Source organism: Dermacentor variabilis, chromosome 1, assembly GCF_050947875.1.
Source record: "Dermacentor variabilis isolate Ectoservices chromosome 1, ASM5094787v1, whole genome shotgun sequence".
Classification (NCBI taxonomy): Eukaryota; Metazoa; Arthropoda; class Arachnida; order Ixodida; family Ixodidae; genus Dermacentor; species Dermacentor variabilis.
In genome coordinates, this window is record NC_134568.1 from 75,468,657 (window position 1) to 75,496,372 (window position 27,716).

The window sequence follows — 27,716 nt, forward strand, 5'->3', positions numbered from 1 at the left end:
CATCACATTCCTGTAATCTCAGAGGCAGTTGACCCTGTACCAGCCGTCAGTCATCGCATTTGCTGTGAAGCAATAAGCTCAGGATTGGGGGTGGAACCTCCAAAAGGGTGTGCCCTCACTGTTCAGAAACCCATGCCCCTTGCAACTGAGAAGCTCGCTTTCCTGCAACGCTTAGACATCCAGTGGATAAGAGTGTTTTACAGGTGAAATTTCGCCAGCAGCATGTAATTAGTAAAACCTCGTAAAACCGTACCCGCTTAAACAGTAGTTTCGTTTTAAAAGTAGTAAAGTCAAATCCCCGACTCAGCGGCCATTGAACATAATGTGTTTCGTATCCGCATAAACCGTACCAGCTTACTGCGTACGCATCGGTTAAAACGTAGCGTTTGAACTTTTCGTCGCGCAAACTCGGCGCTGCGCCGTCTCCATCGGGCGGCCCGGCAAAACAACACGCCTCAGAGGTCGGAACAACGGCCTCCAAGCGCCCTGTGCGTTTGCGCGTGAAGCCACATCAACATCAACATCATTTCGACGCGGTGCCAGAGAGCTTATGGCGTCGTGCAAGCGAGGACTCGCGTCGTTCCGAAGCTTGGATAAAAAAGACGCCGGGTGCTCAGCATAGAAGAAAAATTAGACATCGTCCGTGCTATCGAACGTGACACGAAGAAGTGGGCGCTGACACGCAACAGGGATCTGCTGTTGACTACAGTGTGTGGCATTTGGAATGCGAAGAAGTTGCTCGGCAGCGCTGCTGCGACCGCGAAGATATGTCAGCTACGAGGTTCGACTTTTCGCCATCGTTGCCTCTGTTGTTGCCGAAGTGTCGACTAGCGACAGTGACGAGGACGACACGGAAAGCGATAGCACGGGCGATTCAGGCCCGACAGTGGCATAAGCTGCGCGTTGCGTCAGCCTCATGAATGCAATCGTCGCGACGACAATAGGGGCGCGATAACGTAACTATTCCAAATGAAAATTATTCCAAACTCCGGCACCCGTAATGAAAAAGGCGCCCCCGGGACTTCTGCAGCACTACTGCGCACGTGCACGGTGAATACGTAACGCCAACGAGGAATCTGCCATGCGAGTGTTTGCCGAGAAGAGGGGGCTGGCTGAAAAGCTGGCACGCAGCCTCAGTAAGTTTGAGGCCGCTGTCATCGGCGTGCTAGGCCGCCGCGGCATCAAACGAAAATAAAGCTTTTGTCGCGCGAAGTGAATAAATACTGCATGTTTTTTCCCCTTTCATCGCACTCTGTCTGAGTTCCGTTTTCGACAGGTAAGTGGGCGATCTCATGCTATTCGGTTAAACAGTACTACCGTTTAGTACGTACCTTTCTCGAGCTCCGGCCAACTACGGTTTAACGAGGTTTCACTGTATTGCAAAATTCAGCACAAAATCAGATGCGCTTTCTTTGATTAGATAGAAATAAATGCTAACAACCATGCTTGCTCCTGCACAGCCAGCAATATATTCGCATTTGTTTCGACTATTCACAGCCAATCAAATATTCAGAAATATTCAAATACCTAGTTTTTGAATCAAATACGAATATTAAAAATATATTATTTGATCCTATTCGAAATTTTCGAATATTCACGCACCTCTAGTTATAAGTGAACTGCACTATATTGTGCTCTGCTGTTCTACCAATATGAGTATGCCTTTACCTGAGATAATTTTGTCTCTAATTCCCCTATGTAAATTAAACCCCTGTTCTATTCCCTCAACCTCCCGACCTTGTACTCCTCACCAAGCAAGCAATTCTAATGAAGGTACAGATGACAGCCTGGGCCCGCTTAGCCTTCATGTAACATCATGGCACCGTAGGACAGCTACCAGTATTCGAGAAGCACCATTGGTGTCGTACAGCAATCCTCTTTGTGAAACCTGACTACCAGACCATGACACTCAAATCCTATAAGGGCTCCACTTGGTAGAGTTGAGGAGGAACTTCAAATCAAAACATGTTTGAGAAAACAATGGGTCAGTCGTGAATATTACTGAATACCAGGACTTGAGCACCTGATGGCCCACCTTTGCTGTGCGACATAGATGCCACAGAGTCCACTGGTGGTGGTGGCGTAGGTGCGACTGGAGGTTGGAAGGCCGGCTCTGCATGTTGAGGCGCCGATACCCCATAGCCAGCATATGCTCCTGAATCTCGGCGGCCAAACTGGTTGACCTAACATTTAAAGGATAGATAACAAAATGTGAGCACCAAGTTTTCTCAAAGATTCCCAAATTGTTTAAAAAGATGGCTTGTAGAAACTTCTCTTTAGTGGGAACCTATACAATACACTAAAACCAGAATGCTATAAATCATTGTTTGTACTGAAATGTCATGGAGGAAGCAGGACCTCCAGATCCCCAAGCGATTCGGCAAGCTCGAGATCAAGAATGCCTGGCCCACACCCCAGCAAACGCTTTAACCAGGGGTTCTCAAACTGGGTTCCGCAGAACCCACGACATATTATGATACCTCGAGAGGTGAGAATGAATCCAACCCTATTCCGTTATTGCTCATTCACTTCTACGATTTATTGATTTAGAGAAGAAATTTTGCATTGCATTTTAGATTTAACGAAGCCATCACACACCAAATCCGCACTTATGTAGTCTGCGAGCAGCGAGAGATACCGTAGAGACTAGTGTAAGGGCCACAGCCCCAACTTGGCAGCCTAAAATTTGGAAAAAACATTCCCAATGAAGAAGCAATCGCGTTCAGTGCCCTGATGCCATACGCAAGCATCGGCGAATTTTCTCGCACTGTGTACTTCCACATGCTGCTACCACAGAGTGAGAGCCGGGGCGTACACACGTGGCTGGCTGGGTCGGCACCATTTTAACCAAAAAGTTCAGTCCCATGTAAGGGCCGTACCTCATCAAAATTGCAAAATAAGTGCGGCCCTCACAGTACATGTGGCAGCGGCACACAAGACCCATCATTGTGTGAACTGTGTGTCTGCGTATTAGAGTATGTAGACATTGTTTGGGAACCGCACACCAAATAAGACACACAATACAGTGGAACCCCGTTCATACGTTTTTCACCGGACTGGGGAAAAAAAACGTAACAGCCGGGAAAACGCAACAGTGAGGAAAACTCCGAAAATGAATGAAAAAAGTGCAGCTTCAACTATAGACAATTTATTTCCACAGAGTGCGCTTAGGAGTTAAAAAATTCCAGAATGGTGGCTTGCCGTTTCTTTCGCTCGCTAGAAATCACCACACGTTTCTCAATAGCCTGGAAGGCCGCATTGCTGTCAGCGCCGCTGTGAGGTGCGACGTACCTGCGAAGGAGGTCGAGAGCCGCGACGGCTTCTCCAAAGCTAGGATTTGGCAACTCCCCGGCATCATGCAGCTCATGCTCCTTGTCGTCACCACGCCATGGCAATGGCAACGGACGAAGGAACATTAGCAGGAAATTTTGCCCTCTTTGGCGTAGTCATGCTAACGTGCTAACGATTGGTTAGTATTGCTGCGGAGCGTGCGCGTCCGAGCAGTCTGGTTGCGCGCGGCGTGGCGTGGTTTCGCGAGAAACGTAAACAAGAGAGGAGAGCTGGCCCAATAGGCGGAGCAACGCCAACTTCCGGCTTCACTTTAGCTTCACAAAGAGTGACGTGTGGGCTTCTCCGCCTCTCCCAAGTTCCCTTCTTCCGTGAGTCGACCTGTCCAAAAACCACACGGTGACCATTATCACAGTGATGATAGTGTGAGAGCATTTTTCACGAATGGCCACTTAGTGGCGGCCTCTCGAACTGGCGTGCGGCTTCTTGCAACCAGTTCTATAGCCAAGCCCGGCCAAGCCTGGCCAAAACTCGTCAAAAGCCAAAATGGCGGTTAGAGCGCGTTGCCTACTTTAGCCCAGGCGGGTTCGGCGTGCTAAGTTGCAACGTATCATGCGGGAACGTTTTCAAAGCTACTACGTAACAGCGGGGTTCCTTATACATTGGATCCTATAGAAGCTATGCCAGGACCGGATAAAAACGACGTAGCAGCCAGGAAAACGCAGCAGTGAGGAACGTAACAGCGGGGTTCTACTGTACACTGAAAGTCCTCAGAGGAAAGCATTATGATTTATTTATAATTCGTATGGCAGGAATGTATGTGTTAGTAATCTCAGGGAAATGAGTGGCTTTCCCACTACTGAATTGTGCTGTAAGTTGCATAGCCTGCAAACGCTCTAACTCTCTATGGAGTGGCGCTACTGTTTGGTAAAAAAAAAATTAAACTTGCTTTATTCTTCAGAAGTATCCCACAATAGCCAAATTCGAAGCAAACAAGCCCCCACCCGTAAAAGAAGACAGAATAATTACAAGAATTCACATCAAAGCAAGGAACTCCCCAACACTCACGCAATTCATGTTAACATCAAGAAACAGACCTGTACATAATCCAATAAATCCCACAGGCCAAGCCCGTACCCTGGCCAAGGTGACGCTCGTAGTACAATCCTTTCCCCTTTCCCCTCCCCTTCTTCACAACCTTTCCCCATCTTTTTTCCCAAAAATCTTTATTTGGCAATGCCCAGTTCATTTATCTTTGATTGGCAATGCCTGCTATATTTTTATGGCATAAGCAGAGGTTTTTATTTTTATTCATTTATGCCTCACAATAATGAATGTTTATGGACTACCGAAGCCATGAAAGGCAGTAGCAATGCTGGTAGCAACATCTTGTGACGATTTGTCCAACTACAATGCGTTTGAAGAATTTTTGTGTCAGTGTTGTTGTCGAAGAATAACAATAAAAGTACTGCCAATTAGCGATTATGTCGTACCAACACTCCACACAAGCAACTAAGTAGAATATGTAAGTCAGTGCAGTACTAGTATTAGGTTTGCATGCTCTGGTTAAACTTTGCATCCCCAGAAGTCACCCCCAGCACTGCTGCTGCTATACATCTCTCTGGTAAGCTGGTATTCCGCAAACGCTAATATGATTATAAATAAGGTAAAACTCTCTAAAAATGCACAACAAGCATTTTAATGCACTCAAGGGGCATTGTTGCATGCTGGACAATGCGGGCATTTATAAACTTAGGCGCATCCGACACTTTGTTTGCATGAAGATGCTGTTATGGCATGCGGTGCCTGAAGTGATAACCATATGGTTGGCGCATGCTTCATTACAATGTGCGAAGCATCATGGAAAAAAATAAAAGATGAGTCTATGTATTATCGTAAGTTCCTTGTCAAGAGCGATGGCCTTCGAGAGCGATGGCCTTCGAGGCTAATTATTACATGCCAAATTGTAAATAATGGAGACCACATGAAAATGCACCGGTGGTGCTACTTTGGTTAGGCGGCTCCAGAGGTGCCCCCCCGAGACCCTATTCCCCTCCCCTCTTTCTACGATGCATTCTGGCACTTCAGCGCTTACAATATTAAGCATGCAACCCTCCCTCCTCCCCTCCCCAACTTCTTTTCCATCCTCTGTGTGCCTTAATGAGCCTTTGTAGTGAGTCTGTGTATAAACATATTGCCAGAAAGAGGATGTTGTAGAAGGAGGGGTTCCGCGGCACTCTGGGAAAGCTGATAAGGTTCCCCAAGGTCAGAAAGTTTGAAAATCTCTAGCTTAAACAAACTCATTAGACACTCGTAAACGCTGTGTGAGTTTTGTCATTTTTTAAGCACTATGCTAATGGATACTGATGTTTTAAAGCAATGAAATACAAATCAAACAACAAAATACATTAACTCCTGGTATGCAGCAGTGCACAGGAACACTGATGGAGTTATCATGGTCTGCATGTGTCTCACCTATTTCTATGTCTCAAATTATGAGCTCCAGAATATGCATGAATGGTGCACAAGTGATCTACATGGCATGTTCAACAATGCATACAAAATTGAAATTCACCTAAGTGCCTCTTCAATGAGAAAGTCTGAAGACCGCATTCTGCCCCAACTGGAATGCTGCTCCTACAACCTGTGTCAGCAGTGGTATAACCCATCTTACCAGCAGTCAGGTTTAACTAAACATTCATTGTGCTCCCTTTCTGCATTCGAAATATAAGAGGAAGGTTTAAACTTACAGATGCTGCAGCTGGAGGAACCTGCTGGCCCCCTTGGTAGAAGGCCTGGGACTGTGATGACACCGTGGCGGCCATGCGTGTATGTGACGCTCCTGTGTTGCCAGTGAAACGAGTTCCAAGTGATGATGAAAGGCCAGCTCTGGAGCCTCCCGCTGTCAAGCGCCCACCATGCTGAACGTTGCCACCTGCCAATGGTGCTGAGAACTGACCCTGGACTTCAACTCTTGGGAATGGAAAGTGTGGTGAAGGCATACCCAGGTGCTGGCAGATACGATCCCGCAGAATTGCTAGTGATGGCTGCATATTTAGGTGAAGAAATCACAAACAGTGTCAAATATAACTATTTGTAGTACTGCATACAGACCAAGATAACTCTTCAAAATATCAAGCAACCTAGCAATGGAGCCCGCTGATGCTTAGCGCGCTGTTGTGTCGGTGCGATTTTCTCCTTTGTTTGTTTACCACATGTAGTGTAAAGTAAATAACTTTTTTTTTTTGTCAGAAAGTCTCTGGCTGCCTTGAGCAGTATGATATCATGTCACATATAGGAGTTTGTGGCTAGTAACAGATGTAGAATACATCTTTAGCACCATGGTGGCACCATATGGCAGTTCCTACACTGGTGTGCTTCATAAGAACGTGTTCACAGAAGGCATCACAGTTATCATTAGCGATAGCTGTTTGTACATAAAGCAGAATTTTCGTAAATGAAAACCATGAATTCCACACTACTTTTGCCGACCCCCGCAGGACGTTGCTTCGAAGAATGTACCCATATTGGCTCATTTTGACAAGTTTTGCCAATCATTCAAACATTTCAAATGGTATAAATTAGCACATCAAGCTACAGCAGACACCAGCTTAGGACAAGAAAAAGGACTGAACATTTTTGGAAGCGGGTTGAAATAAGTCACATTGAATATGATACTGATAGTGGTGACAGTACAGCAGTGCGAGTCATAAAGGATAGGTTCGCAGTCATCTTCATAATCATCAACGGCACACCACTACCATTACCAACAATAGAGTGTGCGATACTTTAGTGGCAGAATGCACATACTGTGCACGGTGTGCACTCGGCTTCAGAGTGTTGCAGTGCTTTCTTCTTCATTTGATTCGTCCTTGTCAATAAGTGGCTGTCTTTGGTCTGCGAGTACAAATGTGTCAGAGCAGCCAGCTCTCCGCGATGGAGCCGATCCCCCCCCCTCTTTTTTAATAATTGTTTCTCTCTCGCGAAAACAAATACAAAAAATGGCACTTATAAGGCTATGCAAAATTTATGAAACATATTGGTTAGGTGTCAAATAGTGAAACTCACGCAATTCAATCACCTCATAACAGGTCTGCTGCCAAACGCGGGGTATTTGTGGAAGAATTGGGGGTCAGCACTCGTTAGGACACAGGAGATCCATGAGAGAGGTTGAGTGGCAAAGCGAGGCCCGGGGGATAGAAACCAACAAAGCTGCTTGCTCCCGACAGCTGTCAAGCTTTGTACTCTCCAGTATACCGACATGCCAGTGCCGTCCGCACAACATATATTAATGAACAACAGTTTTCACATGAATTCTGGGGTTTTACGTGCAAAAACCCCGATTTGATTATGAGGCATGCCAAAGCAGGGGACTCGGGATTATTTTGACGACCAGGGGATCTTTATTATGTCCCAATGTACAGGACACAGGCATTTCTGCATTTCGCCCCCACCAAAATCTGGCCGTGGCAGCCGTTTTTTGGTCCGGCGACCTAGTGCTTAGCAGCGCAAAACCACAGCCGCTAAGGCACTGCAGCAGGTTACAGTTTTCATAGTTCATATAAAAATGATCTTCACATCCCAGTAGCCACTGTCACCAAGTTTCTGTCATGAAATTGCGCATTATGAAGCACTGTTTATTAAAGGCAAAATTTAGCATTAGGAACAAATAAACAGTTTTTTCAAATACACAGGACTCTTCAGAGAGTGCAAATGACTGTGGGCGGCAGAATTCGGCCCCCCAAGAGATGTAGCCTGCTGCGCTGTGTAACTTCACACTTTATGTCTACTTTGGCCGTGGGCATAAAATGTACCATACTTTTCGTAAAATTTTGTTTGATCACACAGTTGACAATTTGATATACTTATGAACTATACTACAAACTACAGGATTGTTTTAAATAGTCTTTCTTTTTGCAAACTGCATGAGAATGGAATAAACTGCCGGAGAGAGGTGTAAGCACGACTGACTGCAAGCAGTTTCGTATCCACCTTCAACAATACTCTTCTTAGTGGCACGTGATTTCAGTTTTTGTTACCTTATAGTGCCGTACTAAGTACCACAAGCTGATGCACTAAGTGTCATGAATTGTTCTTAATATTGTTTGTGTATACCTGATCATATGCACTGCTGTGTGTTTAGTGTTTATTGTTGTAGAGCATGTAATACGTTATTGTACTCATTCCTATCCTGGCCCTGTAAAGGGCTGATAGTATGTTCAAATAAAAATAAAATAAAAATAAATAAAAGTAAATAATTGTATTTACTAATACTGACTATTTGATTCGTTATTAGAAAATTTTGAATATTTACACATCCCTAATAAATAATTAGCTTAAGATCTGTTGTATACCTATATCGTAAGACACTGCTGATTAGACCTATACTAATAAACTGGTTAACATGTGTCAAGGGTGTCAGAAAAAAATAAAGGCTCTTCACTTAAAAGTGCAATTGAAAGGAATTAAGGGTTCCCTTAAACATGATGCTACTTATACGCTCTTGCTCATCAATCAATGTGTCAGGTGCACACAACAAAGTTGAGCCAGGAAGGTGCAGATACTACACACCTTGGTAAAGCCTGTGTGTTTGCTATGGCATGATATCGGGGTGCCATTAAAAATGAACCCAGCAAATGACAGCTGCTGCTACTGTGATTTTGGTGCAAAATTTTGCAAATTTCTGTCTTCTTTTTCTTTTTTGCATGATTAAACATAAGACACACAAGAGGCTTCAGACAAGATGACAACTAGTGCAAACCCTAAGCATCACTTGCTATTGGAAGTATAAAATTTTGTTAAGATTACACATCTCAAAGAGACACTGACACACAAGAGGCTTCATACAAGAGCCTCATAATCCAGTGTAAACATTTAAGTACAGTAAATCCTCGTTCTCACGAAATTGCTTTATTCGAAATATCACATTTCTCAAAGTTTTTCGTGATATCACGTTGCTATGACCCTCTCGTGAATTATCCACTTTTAACAAAATACTGCTTATAACTAAGTCTATTTCCTGTCCTGAGGACATCGTTACAATTAGGTTTTTCTGTATGACTTCTTACTGCAAGTGAAACAAGTGCTGGTGCTTAGACATCTGGGTGTTATCTGGCAGAGCCGGTGTGCAACCATTTAGCAATTTTCTTCTTTCACTTTTTTGGACAGCAATGACAAAGAAAACTTCTGAATTCCAATATTGCTTGGTGTCTTTAAGTAAACTGCACATGAAGTAATCTTGCTCCTCTAGCTGTGAGAGTCCCACAAATTTGCTGCTTTCGTTGAAAGCAAATGATCATTACTGCCATGTAAAAATACTTCAGTTAACCCATACAAACATTTAAAGGGGTCTTGAATGACCACTCGAGCTTGGTGAAAAAAGTCCGCGAACAGCATACGCTGCTGTCAACATCTCAGCTAAGTTTTGCAGTCGTGCACGGCGCGTGGAGCTCAGAAGCAGAGCGCGAAGTGACCTTTTTCTCAAACCCTCTCTTTTCAACAGAAAATTGCTCCTCGCTCTTTTCTGGACCCTTAATTTGGTAATATAGAAGGTCCCATACGCAGCTGCTGTTGGCCAATAGCTGACATCAATCCAAAAGAAAAACTAAATTATGGGGTTTTACATGCCAAAACCATGATCTGGTTATGAGGCACACCATAGTGGGGGACTCCAGAATAATTTAGACCACCTGAGGTTCTTTAACGTGCACCTAAATCAAGAAGGGTGTTTGGATCAATCAGTGTGCTTCTTCCTACTGTTACGGTGTATATTTGTTGACGTAGCTCACATGTTCACAAAGTGCATTACAGCTATGCATCTCAGGCCACTCCCCATTAGAATTTTGAACTTCATTAGACACATTAGGCACCCGCAGAGCTTGAGTTAACAAAATCACCATCATCATCATCAGCCAATACGTATGTCCACTTCAAGACAAAGGTTTCTCACAGCAGTCTCCAATTATCCCTGTTATTGCGCTAGCCAATTCCAACTTGTGCCTGCAAATTTTCTAATTCCATCGACCCACCTAGTTTTTTGCTGTCCTCAACTGCGCTTCCCTTCCCTTAGCATCCATTCTGGAAATATAATGGTCCACCAGTTATCTGTGCCCTATGCATTACATGGCCTGCCCAGCTCCAATTTTTTTTTTCTTAATGTCAAATACAATATCAGCTATCCCCATGTGCTCTCAGATCCACACTGCTCTCTTCCTGTCTCTTATCGTTATGCCTAACATTTTTCTTTACATCACTCTTTACGCGGTCCTTAGCTTGTTCTCAAGCTTTTATGTTAACCTCCAAGATTCTGCCCCTTACGTTAGCACCAGTAGAATGCAACGATTAACAAGATACCATTGTAAGTAGTGCATGTTGAATGTAGCTATTCTAAATTCACACTTGAGAGCAGACTTAGCCCTCCATTCGAAGATAAAAATTCTCAGCTTAAGCAGCCACTCTAATGACTTACCTCCGAGGTGTCAAGCAGGTAGTTGATAGAGCTGTTCAGACTTCCCTGAGCAGCAAGCAGTGCCGCATAGCGACTCAGCAGGCTTGAGAGCACTCCAGACTCGATAGGCTGCGGCTGCGAACCCAGCTGGCTGACAGCTGCCCTAAGAACCATCACCTGCTCCACCAGCTCCTGTCGAATACCAAGATTAAAGTTTCATCAGTAGAAACAGAGAGAGAGAAAATATATTTAAACGATGGCTTCAGGCCTGTTTTGGGGAGTGAGTAAAAGCAAGGAAGATCGAGCTAGGTATGTCTCATTATGGAAGCTTTGCATGCAAAGCTCCATACAGAGTTTTGAGTCTCTTTGACATTAGCATATGGCCAGAGCCACTTCTCAAAGGCCCTTCAGCTGGTGCTTGCTTTCGAGTCCTAGTTGGAGGTGTTAAAAGGGCTAAAAGCATGGACTACTTATACTGAGCCAGCTCATGTCGAGAGCCAGAGGCATACTTTTACAATAGTCTTGCACAACAATGGGCTGCTTCAATGATTAGGAAAACAGCAAGGACAAAAGAGTGCAGTACAATGGCACAGTTAAAGGCAAACACAGGTGCTGTCAATCTATTCATATTTTGTTACAGCTACCGTGCACATGCTGCATTTTTGAGATTGACTGTGCTGTCCTTTCTCTCATGGCCCATGTGCATCAGTTGTTTACTTGCTCAATATGGCAGAAGTACATCTCACCTACTCTCTGCATTTTCTTTATTGAGCCTCTACTTCTACAAGGCTACTACATAAATTTTTGCATGAATCAAGTGAACATCACACCAACAGAAAGACACAGGACAACGACTAACTTAGCAGTACTTGTAGCTGGGCATACTGGTGCACAAGCGCTAACTGTTTACTTTACACAACACAGATCCCCAAATCTACAGTAATTGCCATGGAGACACAACATGCTTCTTTTCCATTTTTATTCGTTTTAAGGCATTTGCTATAGCACATACACATCAAGACAGTCATGCACCAAGATGTCTAATTTCAGAATCCCACAGCAAAACAAAGTCATCACTAACACATGTCCCTTTCTTGTTTAAGAAAATAAGCAAACATTTCAAATGCCACAGCATGCTTACTCTTGCCTAAAATACACAGTTCCTTCCTGGTGTTTGTTTGCTTCGCACTAAACTTAATGTCAAAGATGCACAAACTAGGTCAACTTAAATTAAATTCTGGAGTTCTATGTGCCATAACCATGATCTGATTATGAGGCACGCCCTAGTGGGGGAGTCCGTATTAATTTTGACCAACTGGGATTCTTTAATCTGCACCTAAATAACATCTACATGATCATTTCCACATTTGGCCCATATAAATGTGGCCACCACGGCTGGGATCGAACCTGCAACCTTGAGCTCAGCAGCACAATGCCATAGCCACCGAGATACCATGGCCAGTAACTAGGCCAACTAGTTCTACATTAAAAAGGTTATGAAACTGGCTTGAACACTGCATTAATCCTTCAGCCATACTGACCATTCTTGCCCTTTCTGCATTAGCACACATTAAGGAGAGCAGCATTCCAGGCAAGTTGGTAATCCATTAATTAAATGATATTGTGCGACGAAAAAAAAAAAAAATGACACGGACGTGACGTTTTTTGTCTAGTGACTGCAAGGGTGCCAGAAAACTGGAAGAATGCAAACATTATACTAATCCACAAAAAGGAAGACGTTAAAGAATTGAAAAATTATAGGCCCATTAGCTTACTCCTGTTATATAAAATAGTTACCAAAATAATCTCCAATAGAATAAGGGCAACACTTGACTTTAGTCAACCAAGGGAGCAGGCTGGCTTCAGGACGGGATACTCTACAATGGATCACATCCATGTCATTAACCAGGTCATCGAGAAATCCGCAGAGTACAATAAGCCTTTCTATATGGCTTTCATAGATTACGAAAATGCATTTGATTCAGTAGAGATACCAGCAGTAAGAGGCATTGCGTAATCAAGGAGTACAGACCGCTTACGTAAATATTGTGGAAAATATCTACAGAGATTCCACAGCCACCTTTATTCTACACAAGAAAACTGGGAAGATACCTATAAAGAAAGGGGTCAGACAAGGAGACACAATCTCTCCAATGCTATTCACAACGTGCTTAGAAAAAGTATTCAAGCTATTAAACAGGGAAGGCTTAGGAGTAAAGATTGACGGCGAATACCTCAACAATCTTTGGTTTGCCGATGACACATTCTATTCAGCAACAATGCAGACGAGTTACAACAAATGATTGAGGACCTTAACAGGGAGAGTGCAAGAGTGGGACTGAAGATTAATATGCAGAAGACAAAGATAATGATAAATAACCTGGCAAAGGAACAAGAGTTCAAGATTGCAAGTCAGTCTCTAGAGTCTGTGGAGGAGTACGGTTACCTAGGTCAACTAATCAGAGGAAACCTTGACCATGAGAAGGAAATTCACAGAATAAAAATGGGTTGGATCGCATACGGCAGACATTGTGAGCTCCTGACTGGGTGCTTATCGTTATCATTGAAAAGGAAAGTATACAATCTGTGCATTTTACCAGTGCTGACATACAGCGCAGAGACTTGGAGGCTGACAAATAAGCTTGAGAACAAGTTAAGGACCGCGCAAAGAGCAATAGAATGAAGAATGCTAGGCATAACGTTAAGAGACAGAAAGAGAACGGTTTGGATCAGAGAGCAAACGGGTATAGATGATATTCTAATAGACATTAAGAGAGGAAAATAGCGCTGGGCAGGTCATGTGATGCGCAGACTAAATAACCGTTGGAACATTAGGGTGACAGAATGGGTACCAAGAGAAGAGAAGCGTAATAGAGTACGGCAGAAGACTAGATGGTGCGACGAAATTAGGAAATTTGTGGGTGCAAGTTGGAATCGGTTGGCACAGGACAGGGGTAATTGGAGATCGCAGGGAGAGGCCTTCATCCTGCAGTGGACATGAACAGGCTGATGATGATGATGAAGCAAATGTTTTCAAAGTTATACAGTCTATAAAACTGCTGTGTTTACTTCATATAGCTATCTACTAATTTTCTATCGTAATCAGTGCTTTGCGTTTCGGACAAAACTGCAACTTTTTTTTTATTGTTCTGCCTTGTTTGATGCCTGAACATTTGTGACCTTTTCGGTATGGTGTCACAATTGATAAGATATACATGCATCACATGCATTCACCTGTGCAGAGACTAGAGGAGCTCGAAACTCGGAACTCAATATAACAAACACAGATATAATGAATTAATGAATATAAAGAAGTAAATCTAAAATTCTTCTCACAGATATCAACATTAACAAATACATAATGACAAATATAGGATGCAACCCAGGTATTTTAGTGTCAGATGCAACTTTGGTAGAAACGAGATACAAATGTATATGCACGGTGTAGGGCTCAGTGAGAAGATTACGTGCTCATGGGACAGCTGGTTGGTGCAAGGCACAGACAGCAATGACCACAAGTCCCTGTCTATGCTGCCAACCACTGAGTCACACATCACAGCTTACATCATTGCCACTACCAATGTGCAAGTTACTCCCTTAACTTTTTCTTAACTTAACTGCATTTTCGACAAAAGAACAGAAAACTCTTCCAAAGAAAACAAGAATTGAGGAAAGATTTTCATTTCCAAACAAGCTCTGGCTTATGCCATGGGTAAAACAAGGGAAAGCTGTGATAACGAAATCAAATAAAGTTCATGTTCTTTGAAATACAAGAAGGGGGCAGTCGCAAAGAAAATGTAATTCGAAATTTCACCTTTCGAAATGACACCTTTCATAGCATAACATTGAGCTAAGAACCACATGCAGCTTCAATGACCAGGTAAGTACAACAAAATGAAAAAATCAACAGAATATCAATAGCGTGCAAATAATGGCCAGTAGCTCTTAATTTGAATTTTTAAGAAACGAATATCAATAATCTAATGTAAAACGAAAATTCATAATTATAATTTCAGGACAAGCACAGATGCCTCAAATTCTGTGTAAGGAAATCAGCTACTGTACAACTTCAGGAGTTTACTTGTCTCATTCAGCTGCTTTCTACCTGATTCTAGTTGTCAGGAATACAAAAACAATGGCAGCAGTTTTGCATGTCACCTGTGGTTTGCATGATTTTCTATCTGAACACAATTTGCAAGCCCACATATGAGGATTTCATATGATCCATCTGCAAGTTGTCTTCCTGTGATTGCTTGATCCAAACTTCCTATAGAACCCTCATCTTTTGACTTCGCAGCAAAGAAAGAACTCCTTCACTCATTTTATCAATACTGCTGTTGATGCAGTTTCTCTTGACCCTTGTTGTGTATTGCACTTGTTTCAACTGGTCACGCCGACCCAGGCAGACCTTACGCCAGCAGGAATTTACTGTGTGCTGTGGAAAGGCTGCATACAGCCTGGCATTGACATTGAGTCTCTTGCTAAATACAGTCGAGCCTCTATATAACAAAGTTGTATTTGCAGTGAAAGACTTCGTTAAATTGCAAATTTCATTAATTTGAGGTTTTAAAGTTTTAGCAGTAAAAATTTCTCAAGTTCCAAAAACATTCCTGGTGGATAGCAGCTTGTCAGTAATCACTTATAAACAAATCTCAAGAAGGTCGAGCCACAAAAGCATGGTTATGAGTGCCAGCACACGCAGTGCAGATCACACCAAGAGCAATGAATCAGTGTGGCTCACGACACCTGAGATTAGTGTTTTGCGTCGCACGGCGCCTTACATTTTGGACGCCACCGTTAACCACACTTAAATGCCCGTAACCGTCCTCAGATGGTGCCCTCAAATTAAAAACAAAAGTGCAAAAAAATATATGGATATTCATTCTGAAAAAAAAAAAAATGTCGCAGTTTTGGCAGAAAGACAGAACATTGATGGCAATAACAAAGAGACAACTACACGAAGTAAGCTTCATAGTTTTATCTATGTTCAGGCGAAGGTCACTCAATGACCAAGAACACTCGCTGTTGAGGCGCGAGCGAGTGCTTCACACTGTGCCAAAGAAACATGAAATTATGCGAATGCAAACTAGACGCACGAGAATAAAATTCCCGGCACCAACGGCTCGGCCTGCACTTGCCGAAGATTACAGGGAGATGCTACTCGAAAAAGAAGTTTTTGTTATTTGCTCTAGAGATCTGAAGATACTGCCACTCATAGAGTTGTCAAATATGTCATTATTTTTTGTGTAGCTGCCATATTTCTTTAGTTATGTCCTACACAACTGCAAAATATAGCGAACTTTGGAGGCACTTTCTTGTTAATTAAATTTTCATGAAAATCATCATGCTGTAGCTTATTTAGCTCTTTGTAGACTGCAAAGTGCCGATATCTATCCAAACTGCATGTGTAAATAGTGGAAATATGCAAACAGGATTAGTATGCTTCAACATATTTTTTTCACAATTCCATGAGAATAACCTTGTGCACTTATAAATGTCCTATACTAACGTAATTTGGCATACATACTCTTTAAGATATATAGAATGCTGATATCTACTTGAAATTACAATCTCTCTTGGCAGCAGTTGCGAAAGTAGAAGGTTATATTTCATGGGATTGTGAAAAACATTAGTCGAAGTGGACTATAATCTTCTTTTGCATACAATTAAACCATGCTATAAAGAAGTCGATAAAATCACAGTTTACTTTGTTATACTGTAATTTCGTTGTAATGAAATTTGACCTCTTATACAAATAAGTACAGTTGCTGACAGATTTTTCTTACCCGGAAAGGCGCCACAGAATTATCCAAATTATACGGCAATCGAGAAAAACAAATCTGATTGAGAAAACAATTCATTTTGACCAACGATATCTTCACATCGGCGGTACGAATTAAGCAAAGCCAGCCACGCTTTCACGTGCACTCCACCCCGGCGGCTGATAGCGTCGCTTGGACTGAGACGATGCTACCATGAAAAGTGCTGGCAGTGAGGAGCGAATGCTTCATCTGCATATAGAAACTCAAGACTATGCAACCTCCTATACTAAAGGCGTGGGAAGACAGCTTACATGATGCCACATCGTCTCGGCACACCCCCTCTTGATACATGCAGCAGGTTACCTATATAGCAGGGTGCGCAGCTGCGTATGCTCTTAGCCGCGCCTACAGCCATGTGGTGCAGCCACGGCGGAGATGCGGACCAGCTTAGCCCCCACTCCGCCCTCTCGCGCGTGCTTGATCGCTTTACCGCGAGCTCGCTCCTCTCCCCTTCTTTCTCTTTGCTCGCATGGACAGGCAGCAGTCATGAAGCCACCATCTTTATTGCCTCACCCTCACACAATTTCACTCGCACCTAAAGCACACAGTGCACGGGGTGCAATAGGATCTTATCACACTTGGACTGTGTACTGAGCATGATGCCGCTTCACTTCAGCAGTCCCTCTTGTCATGCAGTCCATGATTTGAGAGGTGCGCATGCGAACAGCCGCTTGTAATTCAATCATCTGACCATCTGCGCCCGCAGAAGTTGCCATTTATTGTCTTGGCATTCCTTTGCGGCGGCAGTGAAAATTAATTATATTAAAATCGCATGCAAACACACTTCGTTATATTGAGGTTCTAAATACACGGTGTTCTATGGACCAGAGGTTATAAAAAGTTAAATACTTCGTTATATAGAAAAGTTTATTCTACTGAAGTTCGTTATACTGTGGTTTAACTGTAGTTCCACTAATTTACATGCGGTTTAAATAGATATCGGCACTTTGCAGCCTACAATGAGCTAAATAGCTACAGCACATTGCTTTTCGTAAGAATACACAAGGAAGTGCCTCCAAAGATCGCTATATTTTGCAGTTGTTTAGGAAAATACTAATAAAATATAGTCGCAACACAAGAACTAATGAAGATTTGAAATATACATTAAGAAAACTCTATGAATGACAGCATTTTTAAATCTCTAGTACAATAATAAAGAAAAAGTTGTTTCGAGTAGCATCTCCCCTTACCTCCAAGATATGGTGTGTGGCCCATGTGCAGGCCACACCATGCGCATGGGCCATGCGCAGTTATAGCAAGGGTAGAGGAGAAGACGTGCCCTAGGGAGAAAGGGAGGACAGCTGCACGTCTACTGCCCTCCTCCCCCCTCTAGCATATGCTCGGTCATGTTACCACGCTCATTCCTTGCCCATCCCTCTTGCGCTGATGGAACCGTCAGCTCACGTTTCTCCGAGCACTCCGAGCTGTCATGGCCTCTGCAAGTTGTTAAGTGAAAAATGGCGCAGCGCTGTTTCCTACGTACGGCGTCCTGGTGCAAGCACTTTGACAGCGTTTTTGCCGCTTGAAATTTTAACGTGGAAGGATGCTTGCAAGTAGCTTTTTCTTCGGCCAACATTGTGCTGAACTATGTTTATAGTTTTTTGCTAGATTTACCAGCCATACAGGCTCCAAGTACATGCTTGATATGACTGAAAAATTGCTTAAATTGAAACTATGTCACAAAATTGTGTCGTTAAATTGAAAAAAAGAAATGCATGATTTTCACTAGAACTAAGACTGAGAAATAAAAATAGTTTGTTACATTGCAAATTTCACTAAATCGAGATTTGACTGTATATTGATTGTTTAAGAATCCAAAAAGATGATACTATGTATTTGATTTGTGAATCAAGCTACCAAGTTTTTTTAGGGTTAAATATGAGAAACGCAACATCTTTGTTTGTGACATGCACCAACATTTTCATACACCGAGAAATTATTAACAGAATGCCCTTGCTTGTTCCCTTGCTAGTTTTTCATGGTAAGAGAAAGAGTAATGGCCATCTGTTCACCCTTGAAAAAATAAAATTTATTGTATCTGAGCTACATTAGACAGAGCAGCATTCATCATTAATGTGGGAGTCCTCCTTATTCCTATCAACTGCTCAGATCAACACATCTTTAGTGCCATCTATGGCATTTAAGATATCACATTTCTTAAGCACCTTGCAGACTATGGCAGCCTAACTTTAGTGTTTAGAATACACTATAGCCCAACAAATTTACGGAGCAGGCACACATCACTGCAGTATATACAGCTGCGTGGATTACATTTGGATTACATTGAATGATAGAACTTTTTCATTCCAATATGATGACTTGCCGCACTGTTGTTTCATTTTAGAGGCATTTTTCACTAAATTTTTCTTAACCCTTTCAGTGTCCCTGATGTGCCAGTACATTTTCGCTTTTCTGTCCCGTCATGTCACTGATGTCAGATAGAAATGTGAGGACCATACCAAAGGAGCCATTTGCCGTTATCCATGTCATTTTCTCCCTTTTGCATAACCAAATATAAACTTTTGTGTCAGTTTTATCATATCCGAGGAAAAAAAACAATGCTGGAGGTTGCATCATTCTCCACCCCCCCCAAACAAAGCCAACACTGAAAGGGTTAAAAAAGAAGTGTGCATTCATCATCATCAGCCTGGTTACGCCCACTGCAGGGCAAAGGCCTCTCCCATACTTCAACAACAACCCCGGTCATGTACTAATTGTGGCCATGCCATGCCTGCAAACTTCTTAATCTCATCCGCCCACCTAACTTTCTGCCGCCCCCTGCTACGCTTCCCTTCCCTTGGGATCCAGTCCGTAACCCTTAATGACCATCTGTTATCTTCCCTCCTCATTACATGTCCTGCCCATGCCCATTTCTTTTTCTTGATTTCAACTAAGATGTCATTAACTCGCGTTTGTTCCCTCACCCAATCTGCTCTTTTCTTATCCCTTAACGTTGCACCTATCATTCTTCTTTCCATAGCTCGTTGCGTCCTCCTCAATTTGAGTAGAACCGTTTTCGTAAGCCTCCAGGTTTCTGCCCCGTAGGTGAGTACTGGTAAGACACAGCTATTATATACTTTTCTCTTGAGGGATAATGGCAACCTGCTGTTCATGATCCGAGAATGCCTGCCAAACGCACCCCAGCCCATTCTTATTCTTCTGATTATTTCCGTCTCATGATCCGGATCCGCCGTCACTACCTGCCCTAAGTAGATGTATTCCCTTACGACTTCCAGTGCCTCGCTGCCTATTGTAAATTGCTGTTCTCTTCCTAGACTGTTAAGCATTACCTTAGTTTTCTGCAGATTAATTTTTAGACCCACTCTTCTGCTTTGCCTCTCCAGGTCAGTGAGCATGCATTGCAATTGGTCCCCTGAGTTACTAAGCAAGGCAATATCATCAGCGAATCGCAAGTTACTAAGGTATTCTCCATTAACTTTTATCCCCAATTCTTCCCAATCCAGGTCTCTGAATACCTCCTGTAAACACGCTGTGAATAGCATTGGAGATATCGTATCTCCCTGCCTGACGCCTTTCTTTATTGGGATTTTGTTGGATTGCATTAGAATCAAATAAATAAGATACAGGATGCTAATAATTCATTTCATATTCAATGATTCAAAACACATGCACATAATAATAATAATAATAATAATAATAATAATAATAATAATAATAATAATAATAATAATAGCGCCTTCCAACATCTTATTCACAAGAAAGTACACACATTCACTAAGCAGAGCCATATATTTAAACATGACAGGACTTGCCAAATCTATTATGTGCCCCGCAATCAGTGACAAAACTGACTCATATACACACGCTTACCTGAAGTGACTGTGGACTATCAGCCTTTATTTGAAGCCGTACCCAGCAACTCGCCAGCTTCTCCAAGTTGCCCGCACAGATATAGCAGAGCATTGCATATGGCACCAGTGCTGTGTTCTCGTTCTCCAACCGATTCCCGAGGCTCTCTAAGAACAATGCGCAGAACAGAAAATTACTATAGCCTGCGTGGTGTGCTCCAGTGTACACTTATTTGCAATGCAACGTTAACAGATTGAACCAGCTTTCAGAACAAACCTATCCCAAGCAAGAGTAGACAGTAGGAAGTGCTGATACCTCACTCCAAATCACATATCTTTTGAGCTGAAATAATATCTTTTGCACAAATCAAGCGACCAAAACATTTTGCAAAAATGTGGCCTTTGCAATGTCTAAATAAGAAATCATGTGTCTGTATGTATGCCTCTCCCCTTGGTGCAAAACAGTTTTGAGGAAGGCTTTTTTCAAACGCATATGACCGAACTAAAAGGCCAATTTTATGAAATTTTCAAAAATTCCCCCAGCACTTAAAGAGATGAAGCCAGAACAAAACCATTCATATTAGCTGTCATGCTCAGACTTGTAGCATATATGCCAGAATTCCCAGTTACTGCTGCAGTTGACCTCAGTTAATTTGAGTCTGGTGACTTAGATTTTTAGGTAAATTCAATCCCGACCAAAGGTCCCTGCCAGAACCCATTCATTTCTATTGGGCAAAGTTTTCCTTATTTCAATCATAAAACTGTCCCTTGGCAAATAATTTAAACTCTACCGGTCAGCATGCATGTCCCTTACGCCTATGGTCACCCCAATCTTGACACCACGGGCTGTAGCTTGTCTTGCCACTGCTAGGAGACAGTGAATGCGTAGAAGTCACATTATCTGCAGCCGAAAATGCTGATTTTTGACCTGCTTTGGCAGATTCAAGAGCAGAAATGGGAACTCGCAGTGAATTATCACTGTATTTACCCGATTCTAACGGCCACCTTTTTCCCTGAGAAAATTAGCCCTAAAATTGCCTCTGTCACAATTGGACATGAAACCAAGACGGCATTCACAGCATTAGCAACAGCCTACCATGAGAGCCAGCATCATCTCCACAGTCTTCACAAGGTGGCGGATGAACAAGTTTACACATAAGATGGCAAAAACAATGCGCAGCTTTCATGCTTTAGTTACAAAAGCTCGTTCAAAAGATAAGTTATTTTACATGCTAAGCTAGTGGCAACAGAGTCGGGTCCCATGTTTTAGCATTCCGGATAGTTCCACACATTGCAGGACGAACTGGCAAAGTGGTTAGTCTAGGTATGATGGGCCACCATCCCATTTGCAACTAGTGGAATGGTTCAACAAAAGAGGAACATCAAACGTAGTACAAGGCAAGGAAGGAAACAATGTGATCCATAGACAGCACTAAAAGGCTGTTTGAGGTTTATGACAACGGACATTAGTTAACTCCTTTTCATTTCATGAAAATAACCACTGCCGGTTTCATTGTATTTCTTGACTCAGTCGAAGGCATGCTACTTCTTTTTCTTTTCTTAATCAGGTGTGTTAGATGTGGGTGCACATTAGATATGGGGACACATTAGAATGGAGTAAACACTGCCAAATGAAGCAGCAATATGTTTGGCTGTCTTTTCAGCCTCTGTCTGTCAATTCAACTCACCGGATAACTCACTATTTATTTTGGCACTGTAAAGGTCAAATGAATGGAAGCCAACTTTACTCACATTTTACTGCATTGTGAATAAGTTACTTAATCTTTCCCCAGCGCAGGGTAGCAAACTGGATATCTACCTTCCGGTTAACCTCCCTGCCATTCTCATCTCTTTTATCTCTCTCTTTTACTTAACCCAGTACTGGTATGTTTTTATTGGTCTATTATTAAGTCAAAGATGCATTCATGCTAACCTTATCTAAGCTTGTCTGGATGTCCAGTTTGACCTTTATTGTTTAATGTTCCCATATTCCAGAGTTCTCAATGTTACAGAACACATAAGTGTGACCTGCCAGTACAAAAAACTGCAGTTTCGGCTGAACGACGAAGCACTAAGTGCGATAGAAAGGTTTAGCGTTGCGCCTGAACTACTCGGACAGTGTTCTAACTATACACGGATCCAACTAATGTGGACATGACATACCCGCGTGCACCAAAATTTCTGGCAGCTTTAAAAGCTTTAACAAGCAATGTAAGGCCTGTAATGACATCGCATAGGCGCCACTATGCTGCCCCTAAGGAGCCACAACAGTAAAATTGCATCCCTTCCAGGTTTGAGCACAAATATTGTTTTCTGCATTTAATATAAACTAATATAACTAAAGAGGAGACCAACACAGTTCTATGTACCACGTCGATACCTTGCACAGACTGTGCTGCTAATTGTGGCTGAGAAGGCGCACGTTTTTGAAAAAAAGGATGTGATTCATACAGTTGCCGGCCGATTTTCCAAACCTAGAGACCAAAAAATAGTCTAAAAAACTGAACAATCCGAAAAACTCGTTTAGCCCAAAAATAAAGTTTATTAGGTTTAGAACAGCTTTTGCCCTGCAGTGGGCGTAGCCAGGTTTATGATGATGAAGATGATGATGATGATGATGATGTATTTCCTATTGACACATGAGGCATCAAAATAACCAAGAGTGCCGTCATTTTTAAAAGGATCTCTAATAATGCCCTGCCTCATACTACGCTTGGAAGCAATGAGATTTGCTTGCATTTGTGCAAGAGTGCCACCGTCTCCATATACAGTCTGACAAGAGCATCACCCCGGGGTGTTGGCGATATGCCATCTCCGTTGCTGGAGATTGCCAGCCATGGGGATTGGAGAAACGAGCCCCATTTCTTCGCACCATTGGCTCTCACGAAGGCACACGACGTGGTGCCGATCACACAAATGCGAAGCTGCACATACACATAAAGATGCGACGTCATCTCCAAAACACACTGCTCTGTGGACACACCATGTGCAAATAGCAACCAATACTATAAATAAATTAATAAAAATGGATCCGCATGACGATAGTGCTGACCAAAATATCGACATTATGACAATAGTGCTGACTGAAAAAAAGAAACAAAAAGTGCCGTCCCTTAGTGTTTTGTCAGCCAAGGAAGTGCGGGCATGGCCTCAGAGACTGGAAGATGTCACTTGCCATAGAGTGTCACATTACTATAACCAGAGGGAAATCTGGCACTGCGATTGTACAACTATCATGGGAATGATAGGAAGTACAGGCTATGGATTGGTATTCTGTTGTCTGGCAAACTAGTCTACAGGTATTTTTGGGCAGTTTTGGTTTAGCTCCAAGCGCAATAGCTAAAACCCGTAGTGGGACAGTGCGACACAAAGCTCTCTGCCTTTTTTCTGTTGCGCGAAGTGGCGATAGTGCACTGGGCCAGCGGCTGGGCCGATGTTTGTGTCATGGTGTGGTGACGAAGCCCTGACGAGAAAGCGACGGCATTGTAAACGTTGAAAGAATGTGTTTTGACTGTTTTGACCTTGGTTTGTTAAGTGTGTTACGTTGGCGCTGCAGCGTTATACACTTTATCAAACCTCAGAAGAGCAAGAAGAAACTACTGACACAAGACATAGACAGTTATACTTCTAGCTTGCACTGCAGCAGATGTGCTTAAAAGTATGTGAAGACGTTCAGCAATTTTGACAGCCGACGCAGCCTTTCGAAAGAGCGAGAGAGCTTGCAAGTGCCTGTCGTCTGCAAGAAAAGTCTCGCGTTTGCAAAAGGCACAACACTTTCTCACACTACGAAATTTTTATTTCCATAAATACTTGAGTATTTTTGTATAAGTACATGCACGGTTGTTATTGCTGCTGTAAAAATAAATAAATAAATAATTATTCACTGGCACTATATCAGGAACAGAACTGTAGAATAATGCATACCCTGGTGTGCCCTGGTGGTAAACTGTGCTTCAATCTCCAAGCTATACAAAGTTCATGGAATGTATTGTGCTTTATATAAGATACTGCAGAAATAAAATTATATGTTAGGCGAAAGTATTTGAGTATAGCTTCATTTACCGCGCCGCAAGCAAACGCCACTAGTCTGAAGATTGAAGTCAATCCAAAGCCTGTACTTCCAATCATTCCCATGTAGGTCGAGGCAACGCTCAGGAGAACACCTGTAGAAACTAGCACCACATTTCCTTCTAGGGTAATTATTTAGAAACTATGTCACATGCTCTCTATTGAAAGCATGCACATCCTGATCTTGGAGGCTATAGAGTGGGCCACTGGAAGCCTGGGAAAGCCAGCAAAAGATCCAACATGGCGGCCCACAAGATCGGGTAGCGTGGCTCGGAACGAGCTATTTAGTCCATAAAATCGAACTTTGGGGCCTAAATTTGTAAAAAAAAAATTGGTCACAAAATACATTAGCTCTATGTGAACCCTGACGGTGCATTTATGAAGTCTGGAATATCCACCAAGTCCGAATTTTTGGAGTCTGAAAAATCCATCTGCAACAGTACACAATTTTTTCGTTTTTTTCTTTTTCTTTTTTTCTGAAATACCCAGGCCCAAAGTTGGGGGTGCAGCCCTTATGCAAAAATACATGGTAGAAGTGTGTTAGCCAGTACTCATTTTGTTGTTTTTGTGTGCTGCACATTTGTCACCATTTTTCTCAAAATGTAGAAGCCAGGAGTACAACTCACCACAAAGTACTGCAAAGTCCTCAGGCTTGGCATAGGTAAGTACAGCTGCCAGGGCCTCCTTCCAGCAGTCGATTTCACAGTTTTCCACGACATTCCCCCAGTTGGAGTGTACAACCGCTGAAATGAGCTGTCGAACAAACAATGGAACTATTATTCACGCCAACGAACATCCCCTCTAATACCCCTGTCAAGCGGGCAAGTTAAGAGCACTTAAGGGGATGGGGAGTGCACTTCGGAACCTTAAGTGAGACTTTAGGCTACGCGGTGCTAAACGGTAGAACAGAGCGCACTCGCGCTAAAAAAAAATGGCGACAGACTAAAATCATGTTTTTTGAAAATGTATATTAAAATTTAAAAAACTTCTAAAAAGTGACTGCTTTAGTTCTATTATAAATAAAAAGCCATCTTAATCTATATTTACTCAACAAAAACCGAAAATATTTTTATCATAAGAGCGTTACAAGTCGAGGCCGGCCAAGACGAATGCCTAGTCAATCCAGAACAAGATGGTGGTGTGCCACGAGGTGGCATTTGATCCTACTAGAACAGAATATCAGCGAGTTCTGATTATTTTGTTAAAAGCTGTTTAACAGCTAGAATGAACTTCTGTGTCCTTTTTCTATGCATTACATTTTGTATTGTTGAAACCGCTGGTGACGAGGCTACACACTCGACCAGCAAAGTGCGTTCCATCTACGCATTCCGACTGGAGTGCATGCTGCGAGTACACTCCGCTTGCGATGTTTAGATTTGGGAAAGTGCACTTAAAACCGAGTGCCCTCTCCGTAAGTGCCCTTAACTTCAAGACCCATTGCTCGTACATTTTTCAACAGTATTTGAATCAGCTAACTATAGTGCTTTCAAATAAAATGACATAGATGGTATCGAAAGGTCACTGCTGCCAAAAATATGTCTGTAAAAGCTCTAAATAAGATGTCTGAATGTGTTATAATTTTTTTGAAGTTATGGCACACAGTGGTGCTCTAAGATATCTACACCTAACAAAAGGTTCAACTGTATATATGCACTGAGTAGGGCTCAGTGAGAAGATTACGTGATCATGGGACAGCTGGCTGGTGCAAAGCATAGCAAAGACCAGAGCCCTTATCTACACCGCCAACCACTGATTCACACACAACAGCTTACATCATTGCCACTACTGCTTAATTTCATTTTCTGTTTTTCTTTCCTTATCGTGCATTGTGCCAAGTAGCTGATCTCAGCAACAATATCCACTCCTATGACAAAGGGAGCAAAAAATGGAAAATGAAATGGATTGTTAGAAAATATGGTTTCTGGACAGCTGTGAACTGATTCCTTTCGATGCAGATATTTTTGCACCAGTTTAATTATATAGTAGTCAGTTATATTCATACACAATAATTGTACCCTTTAGAGTGCATGTACATGCACATCCAATATAAAAGGGAGCACTTCATCTGTCTTGAAAGCATGATTCTTGAAAGTGCAAGTCAGAACCTTATTCACAGCTATTTGCTATATGTTGTTCACCAGCTGGAGAATTGCGCTCATGCAACTTTTTCTCATCACGAGCATACACAAGGGAACTTACTGGCTTCAAATGCAAATTCAGTGTTCCCTTTCATATTGGTGCACCGTGTACAACAGGAATGGAAAAGCTGAATGCCCTGTGGCCTTTTCTGTTGAACGTTTTCTGTTGAAGCAACAATATTGGGTTCAGTGCCCTTCGGAGTTTCTACTTGTAACACTGTTTCCATCCTGTCTACTACTGAAGCAGTATTTCTGGGCATTACCAATGCTTCCTACCCCTATGGCTGTATCAAAACAACCCTTCCAGCAACTGAACAACCCTTGCATTATATTACTATTTAATTTGATCAAACAACATAGCATTATGTTTAGGGGGCAACAAGAAAACCTTAGTCAATCTTCATTGCCTGTGTCATCATAAGCTCAATTATATGCATCAAACAGATGATAGAAGAAAGCCAGATCACCAAGACTGAAAAAGCAGATAGTCACAGTTTAAAGTTCCACAATAACTTAACATTCGCTAAGACACTAAGTAGATTTGAAATGGCATCCCACAAACTACTTTGCATACCCAAAAACACAAACTTTTATGTATGCCTTTTGCATTATTTTTTATGCCTACCCAATACCATCCCCTAGCATAGGGTTCCCTATTTTAAAACTCCCCACTAAAAATCTGGCTGCGTTATTAAAAATTCCTGCTATCAGGATGTTCAAAAAGGTCATAGCTACGGCAACACTGTGCAGCTGTATGCACTGTCAGGTGGTGATTGTTAGCTGAGGGTAGTCTGAAGCTATGGGTGGCAAAAAGACAATTGTGAGAGTGAAGGCACAATCTGTTGACACTCCACACTGTCAGAGCTCTGCTAATGCAGTCACGCATGCAATCCTAAAGGTTATCCCGGCATACTAGACTGGCAGCAGCATGCCAGCCTACAAGCACACAGCACATCCTTCAAGATTTATGGTGCAGGACACTTCTGCATATCTCGGAGGCGACAATCTAACAAGCCATTAACCTAACTCCTGGAAACACTGAATGCTTCCCGTTACCAAGTGTTTGCCTTGCCTTTCTTTTAATTTCTACAAATGCATTGAAATTGCTGCAATACACATTTGTTTAGTAGCTTTTCATGCTACT

General features: G+C 42.4%; 1 protein-coding gene across 4 annotated transcripts in view; it reads right to left on the minus strand.

Moving 5' to 3' along the window:
* Sec31 (COPII coat complex component secretory 31) overlaps positions 1-27,716 on the minus strand; it is a 208,032-nt gene that overhangs the window by 82,424 nt on the left and 97,892 nt on the right. For all 4 annotated transcript variants that reach the window (XM_075690145.1, XM_075690136.1, XM_075690118.1 and 1 more), the window contains 5 exons: positions 25,061-25,187; positions 20,389-20,534; positions 10,757-10,927; positions 6,039-6,335; positions 2,036-2,183 (listed from right to left, as the gene is read on the minus strand). In XM_075690145.1, coding sequence (XP_075546260.1) covers positions 2,036-2,183; positions 6,039-6,335; positions 10,757-10,927; positions 20,389-20,534; positions 25,061-25,187 — 889 coding nt within the window. The remainder of the gene's footprint in view (positions 1-2,035; positions 2,184-6,038; positions 6,336-10,756; positions 10,928-20,388; positions 20,535-25,060; positions 25,188-27,716) is intronic.